This window comes from Microtus oregoni, unplaced genomic scaffold, assembly GCF_018167655.1.
Source record: "Microtus oregoni isolate MIOR12 unplaced genomic scaffold, Mior012 000004F_ref0000308, whole genome shotgun sequence".
Lineage (NCBI taxonomy): Eukaryota > Metazoa > Chordata > Mammalia > Rodentia > Cricetidae > Microtus > Microtus oregoni.
In genome coordinates, this window is record NW_024543063.1 from 9,680,270 (window position 1) to 9,701,165 (window position 20,896).

Below are 20,896 nucleotides of genomic sequence, written 5' to 3' on the forward strand. Positions count from 1 at the left end.
TTTGTATATACCTTTCTAATCTTGTTCAAGATATTTTGCCTATACATTTAATAATGTAATGCAAATTTCTATTTCTTGAAAATATTATTTACAACTGTTTAGGATAAGAAAATGCAGGTTAGTAATTAGTTACCTATTACAAGAGAACTTGTAGTCACATTAGGTGTGTTTTCAAAATCAATCAGATATATTTCAAATAGATATATCATCTTCGAACACTTCAGAGATCTACAGAATATGATATTTAAGATATTTTAATAACATAGGTTCTTTTTTTAAAATGACAATGAGACATGTTTGCTTCTGGCAGCACCAATCTACTTCAGAGAAGACAATGGGCATTGAAGAAACTCCACATCGAGTTTACTTTCTTTGTGGCAAAAGTAAGTCAATGGGGAAGAAAGTGCCCTTGCCTTGATATGCTGTCCAACTGGACAAACAGGACACAAAAGAGAGCGATGACAAAACCTTGCCAAGACAAGGTGGGACAGTCCTTCAGAAAACCTGCGTCACAGAAAATATGATGTCCGTTAAATATGCTAGGTCTTTAGGACAAAAATGGATGCCCCTATGTTGCAGAGGAACTTTGGGTAACTAACTATTCAGGCAGCCAGCTGTTTCTGTCATTTTAACAGTTTTGGAAGTTGCTTGCTTGTACTTCCTGCTTACCCAGTTAATATTTCCTTTTCAGGTCTCTGAGGCAGTGGAAGACTAGATAGTTATAGTTTTCTTTGTTTATGAGACTCAGAAAAGAAATTTACTAAGGAAATGTAAAGTATATAAGGTTGAGAAATATCAAAAGATAATTTTGGATAGTAATGTCATTTGTAATAGAAAATAAATTAGATACAAAACTTTGGACTCACCAAGATAGGATAGATATGGAGTATTTTCTCTGAATTTGTTAAATGCAAATGGACTAGACACTGTTGATATATTTATTGCCTGTATATATTGTATATAAATATTGTACTTACTATATAAAGTTTTTCTTATATTAGTTGTAGCCTTTTAATGTAGTGATATTTCATTTTTATTTTAATAAATAAAGCTTACATGAAGATCAGAATGTAAAACAGCCACACTAGTCAGTCATACAGGCCAGGCAGTGGTGGCACACACCTTTAATCCCAGCAGCCACACCAGTTAGCCATAGAGGTTAGGCAGCGGTGGTTCATGCTTTTAATCCCGGTACTAGAAAGGAATATAAGGTGGGGATGAGACAGGAACTTGTTCTTTTTCAGTCTGAAGATTTCACAGAGGTAAGAGCTCTCTAGTGACTTAACTGCTTTGCTTTTCTGATCTTCAGGTTGTACCCCAATATCTGCCTCTGGGTTTTTATTATTGGTGTTACCAAAACCCACAGGTAAACATCAACAATGGTGACCCTATAGTGGCAAGGCCTGGGGACAGTTTTGCTAATATGCTGTGCATACATGACAAACATGAGATACTGGAACAAGTTTATTGAATTAGTTCAAAAGAAATCACTGAAATTTGGGCAATTTCCACAACTGTAGGGTTTAGTTTCATTTTTCTTTTTTTTAGACAGGGTCTCACTATGTAGACTGGCTGGCCTAGAACAAACTATAGACCAGGCTAACTTTGAACCCATAGAGATTCAAGTGGCTCTGCCTACTGAGTATTGGTATGAAAGGCATATGCCACCAGGGCCCCACCAGGGTTCAGGTTTTTAAACTTGCACAGTATTAGGGAAATAATTGCTTCTCTGCAGGCCTCCCTGGGAGATGTAACTTCAGTGGAGTCTTGCAGCACTTACACTACTGCACAAGTGGCCAGGCTGCTACAGGCTGATACTGTCACATGGTAGCCCCCATCTTCTTCTGTGGTGACTAGTTTCTAGGGATGCTTCAGCCAATGACAGCATTATTTACCTCTAGCTGAGTTTCTACACTATTCGAAAGGAAAGCTTTCACTAGCAATGCCACTAACCCTGGTACTCCGGAGGCTGAAGCAGGAGCATAGAGAGTTTGAGGCCAGCCTAGGCTACATAGTGAGACCTTGTTTCAAAAAGCAACAACAAAAATACTAATAAACCAAGCAAACAAGTAGCAAATAAACCTTCACCATTTCCTCAACTCCCCAAACTAAGCAACCTAGGACAGCCCTACTGGGCTGGCAGATGTGCTTTGCCATGGTAAAAGCCCAGCCAGGACCTTGGTTTCAGCAACAATTTGTCCATTAACTGGTGTCTGAGCAAGAAAGAGGCCACAACAGCCTGCTAGAGCATGGCTTGGGCTGGTTTAGACAATCCAAATGCAAGAATACAGTTCTGTTCAACTCTTCTCATTTACCCTCAAGCTGGAATATGTCTCCACAGGGTATCTGCACAGCTATAATCCCATCCCAACCAGTCCCAACTGATTACCTTGGGTAAACTCCACAAAGATTATAGTAAATAAAAACTTTAAACGAAGCCAGGTGGGGCCCTGAAAGGAGAAGCAGAAGTCACAGGCTTCCTGTGCAACTGTAACAATGCCAAGAGGGTCACATGTCTCCAGTTACCATCTCCACTGTTTAAAGGAGTTTAGGAAGGATGCTAGGGCAGGGAAAGTAACTTGTCTACTTAGAGTAAGGTAAATCAGCACTGGTCAACTGGTAAACAGACCCAAACCCTTCTGGCTCTAAAGTCTGCACCTCTCACTTGCCATCTTCTCCCATATGTAAGGGCCCTGTGTTACAACCTCTCCTCCTCTAGATACAAGTGGACAGAGAACAGCAAACAGCACCTAGATGTCAACCTTGTTGAGGATCACTGCAAAGAGGCCTCCTTCTACTCTCTTATATTTAGGATAAGCAGCCCCCATGAATGGCTAGACACTGGGCCAGCCAGAGTCAGAGGCTGACTGAGGTTGGGTTGAAGGAAGGATATTCTCACACACCCTATTAGAGGCATAGTACAATGTGGCGACTGGGGCTGGGTAGGTAAGTCCAGCTGTGTGGAGTGGAAGTCACACGCATGCTGTCTCTACTCTTCCATTCAATGCCTGCCTTCCTGCTATAATGGCTTAGTCACACAGATAACCAGTAATGAGACTAGAACTGGAGTCCAGAGGATCTCAATTTCACAGAATGCAAAAGGCTGAAATAAGAAATATTAGTCAGGGGGCTGGAGAAATGGCTCAGAGGTTAAGAGCATTGCCTGCTCTTTCAAAGGTCCTGAGTTCAATTCCCAGCAACCACATGGTAGCTTACAACCATCTATAATGGGGTCTGGTGCCCTCTTCTGGCCTGCAGGCACACACACAGACAGAATATTGTATACATAACAAATAAATAAATATTTTAAAAAAATATTAGTCAGCTAGCTGGTCAACACACTGACTGAATCAAGACAGAAAACAACCGACACTGAGATTAACACAGGAACTTCTAGTACCTCTGAAGAAATGGGCTGGAGACTCCTTTGTCTAATTTCTACGTCTTAGGGCATGGCCTATGTCTACACTGTCTGTGACACTGGCCACTATGTAGGCATCATGTGCAGTTCAGAAAAACAGGCTGACAGGGAGGACTTAGTCACATGACTCTAGACTGTGGGAGCTCAGATATTGATCTGGTAGAGAAACGAGCCAACATGGAACGGGCCTACCCTAAGTTCTGAAAGATGTGATGGGAAATGACAAGTCCTTTAGTGGCCTCAGATAATGTAGTGATTTGAACAAGAACCCCAACAGGCTAATATATTTTGAATGCTTGGTTCCCAGTTGATGGAATGGTGTAAGAAGGATTAAGAAGCATAGTCTGTAAGAGAAGGTATGTCACTGAGGCCAAACTTGGAGGTTTCAAAAAGACTGGTGCTATTCCCGGTGTTCGTTCTCTCTCTCTTTTTCTCCCTCCTTCCCTTCCTTCTTCTCTCCCTCCCTTCCTTCCTCCCTCCCCCCTGCTTGAGCTCTTAGCTGTTCCTGATGCTATCTATGCCTTTGTTCCATCATCATGGACTCTAACACTCTTAAACCATTAGCTCAAATAAACACTTTCCCTTTCTTTAAGTTGTCTTGGTCATAGTGTTTTGTTGCAGCAATAGGAAAGAAACAAGTATATCAATATCACTAGTGCCAGCCCAAATCTCAACAAAGTAGTGAATAAGAGTGAAGAAAAAAAATCACCAACTCCAGAAAAAATAAAAAAGAATACTTACTGTTGCCTGGCTACCTGTTAGTAGGTCTGACTACATCATGAAGATTAGACATGGGACTAGACAGATATTCATGATGGGAATACTAGTGGTCAAGACAAAATGCAACACATCTTTCTGTGCTGAGTGTGGTGGGGTTGAGGCTGGAGGGAAGACTCAAGAGGTTAAGAGAATTTGATGTTCTTCCAGAAGACCCAAGTTTAGTTTTTAGCACTCATGCTAGGTAGCTCACAATCACCCATTAACTCCAGCTTCAGGCTGGCCTTGAACTCACAGAGATCTTCTTGTCTCTGCCTCTTGAGTGCTGAGATTAAAGATGTGAGCCATCATACTCAGTTTAATATAAACTTTAAAAACTCTTTTTAAAAAAGAGTTCATCATGATGAGTTAACCTTCATCAGGCGATGAAAGGAGACAGAGACAGAGACCCACATGGGAGCACCGGACAGAAATCTCAAGGTCCAAATCAGGAGTAGAAGGAGACGGAGCACGAGCAAGGAACTCAGGACCACGAGGGGTGCACCCACACACTAAGACAATGGGGATGTTCTATCGGGAACTCACCAAGGCCAGCTGGCCTAGGTCTGAAAAAGCATGGGATAAATCCGGACTAGCTGAACATAGCGGACAATGAGGAATACTGAGAATTCAAGAACAATCGCAGTGGGTTTTTGATCCTACTGCACGTACTGGCTTTGTGGGAGCCTAGGCAGTTTGGATGCTCACCTTACGAGACCTGGATAGAGGTGGGCAGTCCTTGGGCTTCCCACAGGTCAGGGAACCCTGATTGCTCTTAGAGCAGATGAAGGAGGGGGACTTGATTGGGGGAGGGGGAGGGAAATGGGAAGCGGTTGCGGGGAGGAGGCAGAAATCCTTAATAAATAAATAAATTTAAAAAAATAAATTAATTAATTAAAAAAAAATAAAATTAAAAAAAAAGTTTAACAGGGTGTGTTCTTGCTAGATCCCCCCCCCCCGGCGGGAATTTTAACATTTTGTTTACATTAAAATTTCTTAATTTTACTTTGTATGTGTGTGTATTCAGGTACACATGCGACAGCACATGTGTGGATGTCAGAGGACAATTTTTGGGATTCAGTTCTATCTACTGTGTAGGTCATCAGGTTTGTTTGCTGGTCAATCTCACTGGCTCCCACTGGCTTCTCTGAATGCCTCCTGAGACAGGTGCAGATGACGTAGCTACTTGACAGCTCGCAACAGAGGAGGTCACAGCATTTAAGAAACTTTCTCTGGGTACTCAACTACAGCCCTGGGGTTGGAGCACAGAAGTTCAACCCTTAGTTTAGTACTTTCCCATAAAAACGGTAAATAAAGTCTCAGCTCACATCTGATTGGTATTAGAACCTGGCCTCTCTACTAGATTCTGTTCCCTTCCCAGACCATGGAAGCTGCACGGTTTGTACTGCTTTGGCAGTATGTGGAGACCTGGTCATTTTCTGGGTGTAGTACTGGTGTCCCACACAATGGAATTAATAGCACTTTTATTGAGATATGTTAAGAGTTAATAGAAATGAAACTGGGCCTATCACTCAATTTCCACCAAAGGTTACATCTTACATGGTTATAGCCCAGGAAATTGATGTTGGCACAATGTATTCAGCTCTGGGCCATTCTGCACACATGGTTAGATGCTTGTAGCTGCTACTGCCACTCAGACACAGATGGTCCCAGGGCATGGGCCTCCCTCTTAGCCCCATTAGCTCTAATACCCAGCAACTATGCACTTGGTCTTCTCTGGAATTGTGTCGTTTTAGGAATGTTTTATAAATATACTCACATAGCACTTTAGCTTTTCAAAACTGTCCTAAATCGAGGACTTAATCTATTTTTAAAATTTGTAGAGTATAAAACCATAGCACTCACATCCAACAAGAGAAAGGAAATAGGGGCAGAAGATGTAGTCCTGTCCAGTTTGTACTGACAATTCCTCAGCCTCAGCCTTGGTTTTCTCATCTGTAAAAATGGGTATTGGGCTTGAGGGTGAAGGAAGGTAGCATGTGAAAGCACTTGGCAAATTGAAGCCTCTCAATAAATTCTAGCTGTTTGTTATGATTGATAAAGAGCCAAGGAAGCTTCGGAGCTTTACTGAAAACAAGGCCCTTGCCAGCCACAGATGATTAAGGAAATGACCACACCAGCCCTTAAATGACCCCAAGTTTTTCTTTCCCAGTGTTCCCAAGACTCCGTATGGGGACTTCTACAGGGTGCTTCACATAGGCATCTCCACAAGTGCAGACTCCTGGCTCTGCAGTACTGGATTCCCTGGGCTTAAATTTAGGGTGAGGTTGGGGTGGGGTGGAGGAATGGGGTGAGCACTCTCCCCTCACTATAGAGGCTCTGGAGCAGCCAGGCTTGTGGGAGGCCCCTGGTAGCTACTGAGCTTAGAGGAGTGGCCAATATCAAAGACAGCAGGGGTCAGACGAATAATTGAATTAGGTGCTGCCTGGATATCCTAAAGCTCAGCCTAACTCAAAGGCTGCAGGGGTGAAGAGGGACAATAGTCAGGCCTACACTTGAGGTCACCTCTACTATGATTAGCTATGGAAATCTTGGAAAAAATAAGCCTCCATCCAAATCACATATGCAAAGACTCCATTATATAGTTGAGAGAGCACTCAATGTTGAGCCTTTGAGTAGCTGGGAACCCAGCACAAATGGCTGACTATATCTTGAGCAATATGCCCACAGCCCATTGAAAATGCGACAAAACTGGGCATTCAGGATCCGTCATGATTTACTGAAAGTGGTATTGTCTGTGCTTCTGCATGGTACCAGCAGGGGTGGGATGGGGGCGCTCCTCATGATGGCAGGGTCACTTCTGTGTCTCCTGCTCCCTGGGACTTTTCAACTCCCCTGGCCAGTATTCACTTTGCTTAGTTTTTCTCCTTTGAAGTTAGAGAATACAGCCTCATCGATCACTGACACGTTTGGGTTTCAAAAGGACTGGGAGTGAATTCACTTTTTTCCCCCTCTAACAAGCGAGAAAGACTCAGCTGGGAAGAGTGAGTGAGGAGGTAAAGAGGGAGGGGAGCAGGCCAAGACCAAAGACTGCTGGTGTTCCCAGTCCCACAGTAAACAACTGGGCTCACTGCAGGGGGTGGGGTATTCTTGTAGAGACAATGTCCTGCCTTGTACCTCCTAAGTACCTGGGCAACTCACAGTGGCCTCGCTAGATTTTGTGTTGCTTGCTAGTCTTGCTAGTCTAGCAGGAGAGGGATGATGGCCTCCCACATCTTTCACTGGAACAGAAACAGAAATAAAGACGGGCCAGAAAGTTTTCATGTCCCTATCACCCAACAGAGTCTGCTTGTTCTCTCCGAGCAGATGGCCTCTCGGGGCAGCGCCACACGCCCCTGCTGAGCAGGTAGAAGCTAATGAGTACCCTGATGACCCCTCCTCTTCAGACTCTCACCGGTTTGTCCTGTCAGCTATGGCCTGATGTCTAATGACCTCTGCAATTTTCTAAATGCCTTGTGTGATGTCCTATCTTGAGTCTTTCCATTGGATCTCTACAGAGCCGCCAGAGAGGAGACTCTGAAACCAAAGTCCCACTCCATCCCTCCTGTGGGTAACAACTTCTACACTGAAAAGGTCTATGCCTGAGGGCAGCTCAATGAGGTCCTCAAAGATCCACCTGGTTATATATCTGCTGTGACGCAGACATGGTAGAGGCTGGTACATTTTAGAACACAGCAAACTACTGCACTGGTATGCCCAGATCTGTTCAGAAAAGCCATTCCCAAACTATTCTCTCTCACTGGCCCTCCCTGACTGGGACTGGAATCTTCTGTCTGCCCTCTTAATATTTCAGCATGCTCACCCTCTGAAGTAAGGGCTAGGTCTTGTCTGGTGAGCAGTGACTGACACTGTTATCAGAGCTTTCTGAACACTTCTGCTGCAGAGTACTTTCCCATGGATGAAGATGGCAGGCCTCTACGTAGACTGGCTGACCCTGTCACTTCACAGATTTCTATCAAACACTGGCTGCACACCCCTCCCAGGCAGGCAGTCTTTGGCCTCTCACCCCCAGCAGGCTTTCTTCCCACCACACTACACTCCAGCTGTCCAGAGAAAAACCCAATTCCAATGGCAGTTGTAACTCACAAGCTGCCTTGTTGACTGTAATTTTGAAAGTCTCTCAGTTAGGAGATTAAAGCATGATTGAGTGAGTCACTGACATGGGCGTTTGCATGTAATCGACAAAGTCTTGCCTGGCACCACTCGCCATGCCACTCTGTGATAGTCAAGAGGAGTTATCTAGAAAGTTGAGAGGCTTTTCTCTTATCGTCCTGCTCCCTGTTTCAAAAGATACAATCTTCAGTTTTGTGCCAAATCTTAAGGCAGAGATCTGTGTACAAGCCACTCGTGAGGTAACCTATGAAGTGCACACTTCTTTGCAGATTGCTCCTGGAGGGCACTGTGCCTAGCAAGACTCCAGGTCTGATTCTACCCAGATCTGCTCAGGTGTGTTCAGCCCTACTGCTAGAGCTGTTTGCCGAAAGAAACTTCTGGGCCTGGAAATGTGTTTATAAAAGAAGAGAGAAAGTAGAAATAAATCCCAAAGCTATAAAACTTCCAGAAGAAAATCTGTGATTCTAGGTTAAAGATTTCTCATGCCAGGAGTTAGAAGTACAAGAAGCTGAGGCAGGAGGATCTTACGTTCAAGGCCAGCCTGGGTTATATAGTAAGACAAAAAAATTCTTAGATATGATAACAGAAGGACAAAAATTGATAAATGGGACTGCTTCAAATTAAAGAAAATGAAAAGGCAGGGGAGGAGGAAAAAAAAAAGCCAGAAGGACTATGATAAGAGAATGGAAGGATAGTCAGATTATTTGCATATGTCTGGCAGCAGTTCTATTTAAAATATCAAAATAACCCTCAAAACTTAGTATTTAGAAGCCAGATAATCCAACTAAGAAATGGACAAAAGGTGGCTGGGAAAGAGCCTAGTTGGTATGTTTCTATGTAAGCAAAAGAATCCACGCTATAGCCCCAGTACCCATATTACAAGCCAGGCATGGTGGCACATGCTTGCAATCCCAGTGCTAGGGAGGTGGAGGCAGAAAGATCTCTGGGGCTCACTGGTCAGCTAGTCTAGACAAACTGATGACTCTGGGGCCCAGTGAGAGATAACAAAGTAGAGGGTACCTAGAGAACACCGTAAGTTGACCTTTGCCCCAAGTATGCATGTGCTCATTTGTGGCTTAATAGGGGATAAGTGTAAGTGAGAAGGTTTGGCTACCAAGGGGCACAGTTTAATTTGGTGATGTGTCTGTTCTGTATTTTGACCATGGTAGTGACCATACGACTATGTGTGGAGCTTGTAGATCTATACACTAAAAACACTATAGTTTATTTTATATAATTCTACCTTTATAGGGAAAAATGATTATAGTTGATCGTGGCAGGGATCTGGGCTGATGGTGTTGGAGGTCCCAGTGATGGTATATAGAATTTGTTTTCCACAGATATGGCAAAGAAAGGCCTGAAAGTTAATGGAGTCACAGAAGGAGAAAAGGCAGCTCAAACAATAAAACATCACTTCCACGGTTCCTAACATTAACAAAGATTAAAGCAAAGAAAGCCACAAACTGAATTTTCTGAGAGAAGTAACAGCACAGCATCTTTCCCTCATGGAGCAAACCTCACTTAGTCTCACCTTTCTGGAAAACACTCAAAAACCAAAGGCTTTAACATGTACGGTAGAAAGTGTTATGTGTAGCCAACGGGTGGGTACTTTTTCCTTGTTAATATAAAAGTGTTTATAATGTAAACATATATTAATTTTATAATAAAATAATCAAAGTTAATTTTAAGAATTGACACACAAAAAAGTTAATTTTCTTCAACCTAGCAATTTAAAGAATGTGTTTATATTTCTAAGTGATTTTTAAACTTTATGTGTAACTTTATGTATTAATTGCAGTGTAATTTATAGCAGCAAAAACTGTAGCTGTCTTGACTGCAGCAACACCAGGAAGTATTCTGCACATGGATCAGTTCGTACAATGAGTATTTTGCAGCTCAGATCTGAGTGACTTGTAATATGACAATGCAAAATACCCGCTTCCTCTCCTTGTTCACAATCTTGCTCCTCATCAAAAGGCAGAAAACATTTAGGTCTGATGCATGATTCTAGTAATAAGCCACTCTAAGATAAACAAAGCAAGAAAATGATAATTAAGTGTGGTTCCAACAAGCTCTGGCAAGTCGATATAAAAAACTGCTTCAGGGCTGGACAGATGCTCAGCTGCCAAGGCTGACAACCTGAGCTCCATCCCTAGGAACCGCATGGTGGAAGAGAGAACAGGCTCCTGTTGGTTGTCCTCTGACCTTCACTTGTGTGCTGTAATATGCACCCCCCCCAAAATAAATAAAAATGTAACAAAAAAAACCTACTTCATATTGGCACATGGTGTATTTTCTTTGTCTTGGAGCTAGAATGTTTGTGTTTGTATAATAATGGTGCTTTTTAAAAAAGATATGATTTCATGTAGTTCAAGCTGGACTCAAACTCTATGTATACTTAAAATTGGCTGTGAACTTCTGATTCTCCTACATCCACCTTCTGAGTGGTAGGATTTTAGGCATGTGTGGCCACTACCCAGTTTACAGTGTTCAGCAGACTGAACTCAAGGCTTTGTGTTAAGGTAAGAACTTAACAGCTAAGCTACACCCTGCCTGGTAATTGATTTTTTTAAATAATAATAATAATTAAAAGAAGACCTGGCTTGGTAAAACGGAGCACCAACAAACCTGTACCTTGGCCCCTAGACTTTCTGCCATTGGTCCATGGTCCTCACAGGTTCTTGAGTGACAAGGCAGCATCTGCAGGAACTCAGTGTGGCAAAGAGTTTAGGACAATGAACAGAACAGGAGGGCTTTGGCCCAGGAAACAGAGTCCCCAGCACACTGACGAGTGAAAACTGAAATCAACTGGGCCAGTCCCAAGAAGCAGTCATGGTTGAAATCTAAGGATCAGCTGCAAGGGTTCCCTTTCTCCAATGCAGGTTTTACCAACGTCAAAGAATTCCATGTTTCTTATGTAGTTGTTTGGCTCACAGTCAATTGACGTGAGTGTGACATGGGGGCAGGGCAAGGATATGCAGTATGTCCTGTGAATAAAAAGAGTCCCAGGGTTTCCTAACTGTGAATACAATTATCCAAAAGGCAAGGTCCCAGAAGGGCCAAATTCTATTCCATCTGTCAAGGCCACTAAGATGAAAGAATCTCATCTCTGAGGAAATGAGGGTTCTGGCTATGCCCTGTTCAAGTCACAGATGTTCTTCTGTGTCTCTTCTGGTCTCTCCCCTTTACTATACCTGGCTTTCCAAGACTTCTGTTTTGAGTCACCTGGGTTTTATTCTAAATTTTCTGTCCTTTCTTAAAAATCCCTAAGACCAACAGAAAACCTTTTTCTGATGGCAGTCATTTCCATTCTAAGCAAAGTGGGGCTCCTCTCAGAATCCTGCAGAGACAGGAGGCTGCCATTCCTATTCAGCTTGCTCCTTCCCCACCCAGGGCTGAGAGCAGCAGCCGATGGTAGCTCATCCAGACTCTTCTGGGGGTAGGGACATCATCTCCCTTCTCTGATGGAACTTTGGGAGGTCCCTGCCTTTCTGGAGAGTCCTTTCTGACACTACCAGCAGGGATATCCCACTCTGAAAGGGAACCCCAAAATACTTCTAAAACCTCTGAGCACTGGCAGCCTCAAGGGTACTGAAGCTTTCCAATGCCTCACACCTGTCATAGCAGCTCCACCTGACAAAGTCCTCATTCCATCTTGTTCTACATGCTGGACACCCTGGCAAAGAATCAAATATTCAGCCAAATATTCGCATGGGGGAGGACAGCCCTGGTTCATGCCGCATAGTAACTCTCTTATGCAAGTACACCTCTGCTTTATGACCTTGGTCTCCATTTTCCCCACTGTAGCTAACAGCACCATACCTAAAAAAGACCAGCATGCATAGCACTTTTTAGAGACCCAGAACAAATGGCTAGTTATAAAAGCAGCACTGTTCAGGGACTGGGTTACAAAAATGAACATCATGTAGTCTTTGCCCTGCAGGAACTCAATCTTAGGGGAAGAGACTGGGGTACAGATGGACAGTGAAACAAAGACAGGCAAGAAATGCTAGAGACACCCCAAGGGAAAGGACTGGCCAGGCCAGCCCTGCCTGGGACAATCAGAGGATTTCAGTCTTTAGGTTCTGCAGGTTCTGAGAGAGGTGAACCCAAAGGCTATAGAAGCAGACATGAAGCAATGTTTTTTTTTTCTTTTTTCTTTTCTTTTCTTTCTTTTTTCTTTCTTTCTTTTTTGCCTGGAAGAAATGAGGCTGGACATCGGTATGTAGAAGGAACCAAAAGGCAAGCAAAAGCTTCTAGAGGTGGGCTAGAAGCCAAGCTTGCTTTCTAGAGTTACTTAGAAAGCAGACCTCAGTGTTGTGCGGAGGCTCAGCACAGGCCTGCTGACCAAGTACAGAAGCTCCAGCTTCAGGCCTCACTACACCCTGCCTGGGAAGGCCATCCAGCAGACAAGGTAAGACCAGGGGTGGAGGAGCAGGGACGCCCCAAGCATTCTAGCTGACAAAGGGCATGGCTCCATCTCTGGCTACTTTTTGCCTCCTCTCATCTAAACTGTCCCATGGGTAGATGGAGATATTTTCATCTAAGTGTGACAGACATGTCCAGTTGCTACTGGCTCAGCGCTCAGGGGAGAACTGCCTTTGGCTCTTCATCATGGCCATTAGTGGGTGCAGTTTTACTGATCAGGTTGCCTTCCCCTTTAATCCCATCAATCCCCACCAGACTTGAGAGCCCCTCAGACCTCTTTGCTTTTGTCACTGTTTCTCCTCTACTGCATGTGCAGTCGTAGGCAGAAAGTCTGTTTCCCCTGCCGACAGCTCCTTCCCAGAGTTATGAGCAACATTCTTGCCGTTAGAAAGAGCATTCAGAGGTATCCTATCCATCCAGCAAGGGTCGGTGGTCATGTGTGATTCTGCATTTATAACAACTTCCAAGGTAAACAGGATCTGCTGCAGTTTTGAGAGTGTGGGAGATAACTCCGTGCCATGCCCTAGGAAGAATGCGTATAGGGAGAGCGCAGGCGGTAATAACAAACTGCCCGAGGAGCTCACCTGACAAGGAAAGATGTGCACCAGTTTTTATACACCAGTTAACAAGCCACAGTCAGCGATCAGCTCACATAAGTAGCTGTAATTAGTTATATGTATCTAGGTCAAGTTTCAAGGTTGTTTCTTGCCCATGCCTTGGGATGCAGAAATATGACTGTTTTCTGTAATTCCATATGAAATTAATGCACAGTAACTAAACCGATCTGTTACAGTCAAAGGAAAGCTTCCCAGACTCCATCCTTGGATGCTGTGTATCCCTGTTCTCTGTGGTGGAGGGTGCAGTGCCCTACCATGCCTGCCATCCATGAGCGGTCAGGTGCTGATTAGAACAGAGAGCTGATCTACAAATGAAAACGGAGCACTTCAATGAGAAGTGTGCTTTCATGGATGTTATGAAAGTAGTAAAAGGGAAAGTAGAAAGATATCTGAGTGAAGCTATGCTGTCAACATTTAAGTAGAAACCCTGAAAGTAGCAGAAGCCCACCTGTCAGTACCCTAGAGAGATGCAGAGCCATTCTTTTGAGTGGGAGAGGGGGTCATAGACAATGAAGTGATTTTCTTAGTCTACATTGTTGGCTTTCCTTATAATTATTCACATTGGGCCAACACAAATGACTTGACTCCTGTGAACTATTACAAACATGAAGTGGAAGGCACAAAGAGACTGCAGTTTATAGATGCTGCCCCCTGAAGACCAGAGAAGACAAGATCTGAGTATATTACAGGCACATGGATTTCTTCAGGATTCTAAGGTTAAGCACTGGGTTTGGGGCAGGAATCACTCCCCAGTCTCAAGTTCAGCAAGTACTTCCAACCACCCCTCCATCCCTGCAACTCTGGCAGAGGTCTGTCTTGGCACTTCTTACTGTCTAGTAGTTTGCTGCCTCCTTCCCCATACCTGAAACTTTTCATTCCTCATCTTATATTGCCAGCACCTACCACACACTAGGTTCCCCAAAACAGATCTCTGAATCTATGCTGAATGAAGAGCTCTCTGAATGGGGAAAAAAACCCAAAAACCAACAAACAACAACAATAAAAAACCAAAAACACCACCTAGGCCATGGCCTATCTTGTGTTTTAGTAAGACATGGATGTTAAGTCTAAAGGAAAACCAGAAGGGTGTGCCCATTCTTCTCACCTGCATGCAGTGTCATCCCTGAAAAGCACTGAATGGCAGCATGTGTGAATGTGTCTATAGTGGATAGAAGGAACACACTGGGCATTTAGTGCTGCAGGCAGGTGCAGGGAAAGGAGCTACCCAGCTTCCTTACAGCCTGTTCTTCCTGAAGAGGTCCCCTTCAGGAGGCCAGGCAAGGTGAGGTGAGGGCTGCCCTGACCCTGAGGACCCTGTAGAGGAGAAAGGAGAGGGCTGCTCCTTTGGCTTCATACTGGTTACAGAGACTAGACTTTAAGGAAAGCAAGAGAGCTGATGCTAAAGGGAGTCAGTCACTCTTTTACTTCCAGCATCCAACTGGACCTGAAAGCATGGTACTAATCAAAAGAATAATTTACTTAATTGCATGGAACCATCCTGAGAACTCACTTAGCCCAACTGTTCTCTATTACCTAGCCTGGCTTCCTGGGGAAGCGGTAATGAGCTGCTAAAGGCTCGCTGGGTAATAGGGCTGAAAAGCTTGCTGGTCAGTTAAGCAGGGGTCAGTGCAGACCACAGGGTAACATTTTTAAGTGGTTGAAAAATAATCAAATGAAGAATAATATTTAGTGACCCATGACAATAATATGGAATCCAAAACTCAGTGACCTTCAAATTTACTGCATGTCAACTACTTCATTCATTTGGAGCACTTGGCACTTTCACACTGCAGGCAGGGCTGAGTCACAGAGACAGACCTTACGAACCAGCAACTCATGTCGTCTACTATCTGGCCCTTCCTGGGAAAGCCTGCCAATGCTGATTGAAAGGCTAAGCTACGTTAGGGTCAAGCATAACAGCATCCCACAGCTTGAGTCCCAGGGTATTCAAAAGTGACTGACTTCCATTAGTAAGGCTACTTTTATAAGAAACTTGCATGGAGTTTGGGCCTCAAAACTGTGTCAAGTAGGTTTCATGGATGACAGAGCCAAGAACTTAGTAAAGTCTCCTTTAAATACTAAGGATTTTACCCCTGGTTTCCTTCACTTGATTTCCAAGGCCCACTGAATTCAGAGAATCATAGTACTGCCTGCTGGGGGGGGGGGGGGTGACCTCTGCAAGTCTCTGGCTTGTTTCTCATGGAAGCTTTAACCTGGTTAAAAGAGCTTCAGAAAGCAGTGGTGGAGTTTTCTGCCATCAACCAGTACTTCAAAGACGTCTTAGTACTGCGGGTCCCTTTGATACTATACTTCCTTCCCACCATACTTTTTCTGAAGGCAATAGCTAAGCTAGAACCCCAAAGGGGACACGGGGTCTTATGTGCACCCAAGCCAGGCAGTTCTATCTTCCTCCCAAATGGCAACTGCTGAGGGCCTTGTGCCAGCCAGAGACAGAAGCCCTCTGACAACACCCTTGTATCACGCTCAGGGTGTGGATGTTAGAAACTATTGCGATTTCTTTTACTTTACACACATAGAAGTGTTGGCCCGAGAATTAGAGCCCTCTTTTAAGATGCAGGAGAGACATATACTGTAAAAAGTAATTATAATAAAGCAGCCATCTGTATCAAGTTCTTGAACTACCCTGGCAGCAGACAATGTGGATTTGGAGACAAGCCACTCAGAAGGGTCATTATTCAACTCAGCTGACCAAAAATCACAAAGTGGTCTTGGAGGCCCCTGTCGCTTTTGGGGCAGTGACATAAAGGAGAATCACTTCTCGGAAGAGAACTTTGTTAAAATCAGGAGCCAGATCTAGGTGAGTGCCATTGAGAGAGCTATTCTGCCTGAAAACAGCATTCTACATTGCTTCCCAGCACAGGCCAGCACTCCAGGCTCAGAGAACAAGACTGTCAGCTGGTGTTCTAGGGACCTGGAACCAGGCAGCTGCGCAGGGGCTGAAGTTCACGATCAGATGGGGCCAGAAGCTGAGGCTGAAGTTGCTGATTCCAAACACCCCATGGTCAAGCTGCTCTTCCTCTCTGCATTTATCAAGCCCATGTCCCTGACTCTGCAAACAGGTACCATATTAGTACCTCGTCCTTCACCCTCACTCACTCTCAGGGTCATCAAACAAACTGATTTCTTAAAAGACATGCCTCTGAGTTGGCTGAAACTGAGCTCTAATTGCAGCTGACATAAAGGACGTGCTTTTAGAGGACTGCCTCTCAAAACATGGACACAGAGAGCTACGGCAGACAAAGCTTCCGAGAACTCTAAACAGCAGGCTTCTGAAAAGGCACCAAGGAAAAATGGGCTTGTGAGGGCAAAGAAGGCAATAGCGACAGGAGAACAAATGCAGTGGCTTCTGAAAAAAAGCCATTTAGCTGATTTATAAATGGTCCCCCCAGTGTCCTTGGCTGCACTGACGGATGTCTCCATCTAATGTGGGGTCTATAGACTTGTTTTCTGGGGACTAAAGAATCAACTCCAAGGATACAAATTCATTATTTTCAAACCTTAATTAACTGGAACCTAATTAGTTTTGAGGGTGTCCCCCCACTTTAAAGGCAAACTTTTTTTTTCTTATGTCAACATGGTGTAATAAATGAAGAAAAACCAAACAAAGAGCTACTTGGATGTCTGGCAATAAGTAACTATTTACCTGTAGGGACATCAGTCTTCTAATTTATGAGTTAAGAGAGCCACTGAGATACAGATATCTAAAGTCTTTTCAGCAATAAAATTTTGATTCTCAGACAAGCCAAAAGCTCATCCTCCATCAATAACTTGTGGTCATGCCCCTGATGACCACACCTCTTCTAATGGAGGGAGCTGAGGTTGCCTTTGTTTTATCCCAGCTCACAGACTATTTAATCCAGTTGAACTTGTTATAGCAACCTGATGGGGAAACATCTCAAAATGGAACTTCAGAAAGCCTCTCATTTCCTGGGCTTGGGTAACAGTTGTCACTGCCAAAGTCAAGTAAATAAGGGAATTATGCAGAAGAGGCACACAAAGTACCCAACTTAACATTTTGTCTTAATTTACATAAATGTACATTTCTTCACCATTTTTGAAAAGAGTAAGGCTTTGAAAAATAAAAGCTTGTGCCTGGTGTGGTGGCTCAGACCTGTAATCCCACCATCTGGAAAGTGAAGCAGGAGGCTAACCATGAGTTCAAGTCCAGCCTGAACTACAGAGTGAGAGAAAACAAAATTTATTCTTTTCATTTCCTTTCTCCCTTGTTCCCTCCCTTTTTTCTTTTTTGTTTCAAAGGTCTTGACATTCATCTCATGTGGCCTTGAATTTTCAATTCTCCTGTTTTAGCCTCCAGAATGCTGGGATTACAGGTGCCAACACCATAGATTTCCACAGTCTTTTTTGAGGAAACAAAACCTAACTCATTTTCTGAAGACCTCCCCAGTCCCCTAATTAAATTTAAAGTGACTTGAGTCCAGGTGCCTCCTGAGTTTTAGGATTTCCCAGCTCCCTATGCAGCTGTCTTACCTAAAGAAGAGAAACTCTGAAGATTTGCCTCATCCAGGTCTTTCCAAAACATTTGTGTTTACAAAGCAAATAGATTTCTTTCTGTTTAAAATTTTTTTAATGATTTATTTATTCTTATTTTATGTGCATTGGTGTTTTTCTTCCATTTATGTCTGTATGAGGGCATCAGATCCCCTAGACCTGGAGTTACAGACAGTTGTGAACTGCCATGTGGGCGCCAGGAATTGAACTTAGGTTCTCTGGAAGACCAGCCAGTGCTCTTAACCACTGAGTCATCTCTCCAGCTTTCTTTTGAAACTTGTATTTGGTCAGTCTGTGTAATATTTAATCAAAGCATAAGTACAGTAGCTTGTGCAGCTGGTACATCAGGTCTGGGAGCACACACATATAATACCCCAGTGGATCAGAGGGAGAGGAGGACACCAGGAAGCCTGTGCACCATGTTGTGGGCACCAAGCACCACTTTATGCAGAAGGAAGGGTGAGTGAGCATTGGCGAGATGAGGAGGGGTATTCAGGCAGGTATAAAGGCAGGCGGCAAGGTTAGACAGCTAGGGAGGGAGGTCAAAGCTAGAGACACTGATTCTGGCATCATTAGTGGCAACCTAGACCCTTAGAATCATGGAGGGACTGTTGATGGAGATGACAGGAAGGTGGTCTCCATCCTCAGGAACACCAAGAGCAAAGCAGGGAGTAGAGGAAGAAGCCTCTTTAAGGGGACACACAACTGGTGACATAAAGAGACCACAGGCTTCATAGAGGAAACTTGGGAGTGCTTCTTCTTCTCTTCTTCTTCTTCTTCTTCTTCTTCTTCTTCTTCTTCTTCTTCTTCTTTTAATAATTTAAGTAGGACTGGCTGAAGAACTTCTTTGAAAGTCTGGTAAAATTTTGCTGTGAATCCATCTGGCCCTGAACTTTTCTTTTTAGCTGGAAGACTTTTTATTACTATTTCAATCTCCTCATTTGTTATGGGTCTGTTTAGGTTGTTGACTTCTTTTTGGTTTAATTTTGGTGGTTTGGCTGAATCTAGAAACTCATCCATTTCTTTTAGATTTTCCAACTTAATGGAGTACAGGTTTTTAAAGTATTCCCTTATGAAACTATGAATTTCTTTGGTGTCTGTTGTAATGTTTCCCTATTCATTTCTGATTTTGTTAATTTGGGTCCTCTTTATTTCTTTTGGCTAGTTGGACCAAGGGTCTGTCAATCTTGTTTATTGTCTCAAAGAACTAGCTCTTAGATTCACCGATATCACTGGGGTGTGCCCTGGAAAGTATGCCCCTTTACATGTCTGTCTGTGTCTCTATCTCTCTCTGCTTATTGGCTGCCATGGGACAAGCGGCTCCACTGGGCCACATGCTTCTCACATGTCATTCTCTCTCACTGTGGGCCAGAAACAACAGAGCCAATTTCCAAGTTCCTCTGAAACCTGAGCCAAAAATGAGTCCTTCCTCCCTTGTTTTTCCCAGGCACCTGTCACAGCAATGTCATCTAACAAGTGAGAATTCAATCCTGGACACAGGCTTTCCAGGTAAGAGCAGCTGGGAGTCAGAGAGCTACCTACACAGATACTATCTTCCCGTGACTCATGTTACCATGGTGTGGTAGAGTGGCTGGGGAAACAGGCTAAGAGAAAGAGACCACCAGGCAGCCTCTCACCCTTGGGTGTTGGGCACAAGCCAAACTCAAGATTGCATTGAACAAAAAGATTCACTGACCTGATCTAAACGGAGTGCACCATCCACAAAGCGCTTCTGGCGAAGTTGCTTGGCAATGCTGTGCAGGTTCAGGACTGCCTGGTGTACCTCCTCAGGACTATGCTCTGGAGAAATGGGAGGCAGTTCTTCCTCAGGGATCTTCTCAGTCGGATTTTCAATCATGCTCTGGGCATGGTCGTAGCTCAGTTTGGTGCAGGAACGGATGACAGTGCGGCCAAACCACTCCTCAAGGATCTGCAAAGACAGACTGACTGTGCATAACTATTCATATACACATACTCAATGAAGCACTGACTGTGTGCTCTGACTTATGTCATAGGAATGAACCAGACACAGAAGCTGCTGCCCTCAGTCAGTTTAGACTACCACGCCCTGGCAGAATTCAACAGACAGCTGAGGCCTATGTACTTCCCCAGGCACAAAATAAGGCCACATGGGAGATTTGCACTGAAGGGCACATGGGAAGAGTTTCTATTAGTTTGGATGACAGGTCATCAATGTCACAAGCAGGGAAGAGAAGATAGGAAGCCTAAGACACAACAGATGGGGCTCTGAGGGCTGGCTGATGGCTTAGAGAAAGCAATGAAAAGACAAGAGCCCAAGAGCTGTCCACACAATGAATCTCTACCAAACACAGCTTTTATTCTGGATAGATGCAGTGAACCTTGTGATCACTCACCCTCCCCAAATGGAAGAGCAGCAGCTTTTTAAAAATGACAACAAAGGCAGCCAGAGAAGAGAAGCTCCTGTTCACATTTTTATTCACAAGAGCAAAGATCTTAATAAGGAGTCTAGAATATTAGACTTTAATTTTTCTTCAAATTTTCTAAAACTATACTTTCAGATTACTCCAGGAACTAGCTCTATTGCGAACTACAAGGGACTCTGAGCTCATGCCTATGCTCTTTGAGTTCTACTGTGGCAAGTAGGCCTCATGTCTGGCAATCAGGAAACCTGCATGCTATAGGTAAGGACAGATACAGAGCCAGTCCCAGGGGCTGTCCAACAGTCTGCAGGCAGATGCAACTAAAGGCCTCTACAAGAATCCATCCAGGCCACCCAGGCTTGAGCTCTGAGCATACCCATATGTCCTGAATGGAACCCCAGCCTCCTCTAAAGGGGCAAACTGTGACCTCTTCATTCTCGTGGTCTCAAAGTTTCTCCTGGAGAATATAGTTTCTTTCCTTTCTTCATTTCCTTCCCAAACTAGTCCTCCTCCCTCCCCCAACCCTGGCCATGTGTACATGTTTGTTAGGCAGCCTGTTTTCCGGCTCCTGACAGATGGTGGCAGCTTATACCTGTGTGACTCTTGTC

At 44.0% G+C, this 20,896-nt stretch overlaps 1 protein-coding gene across 4 annotated transcripts in view; it reads right to left on the reverse strand.

Annotated features, from left to right (window-relative positions):
* The window catches only part of Dis3l2 (DIS3 like 3'-5' exoribonuclease 2), a 381,042-nt gene that overhangs the window by 49,726 nt on the left and 310,420 nt on the right, over positions 1-20,896 (reverse strand). For all 4 annotated transcript variants that reach the window (XM_041650838.1, XM_041650836.1, XM_041650837.1 and 1 more), the window contains one exon: positions 19,583-19,816. In XM_041650838.1, the coding sequence (XP_041506772.1) occupies positions 19,583-19,816 (234 nt within the window). The remainder of the gene's footprint in view (positions 1-19,582; positions 19,817-20,896) is intronic.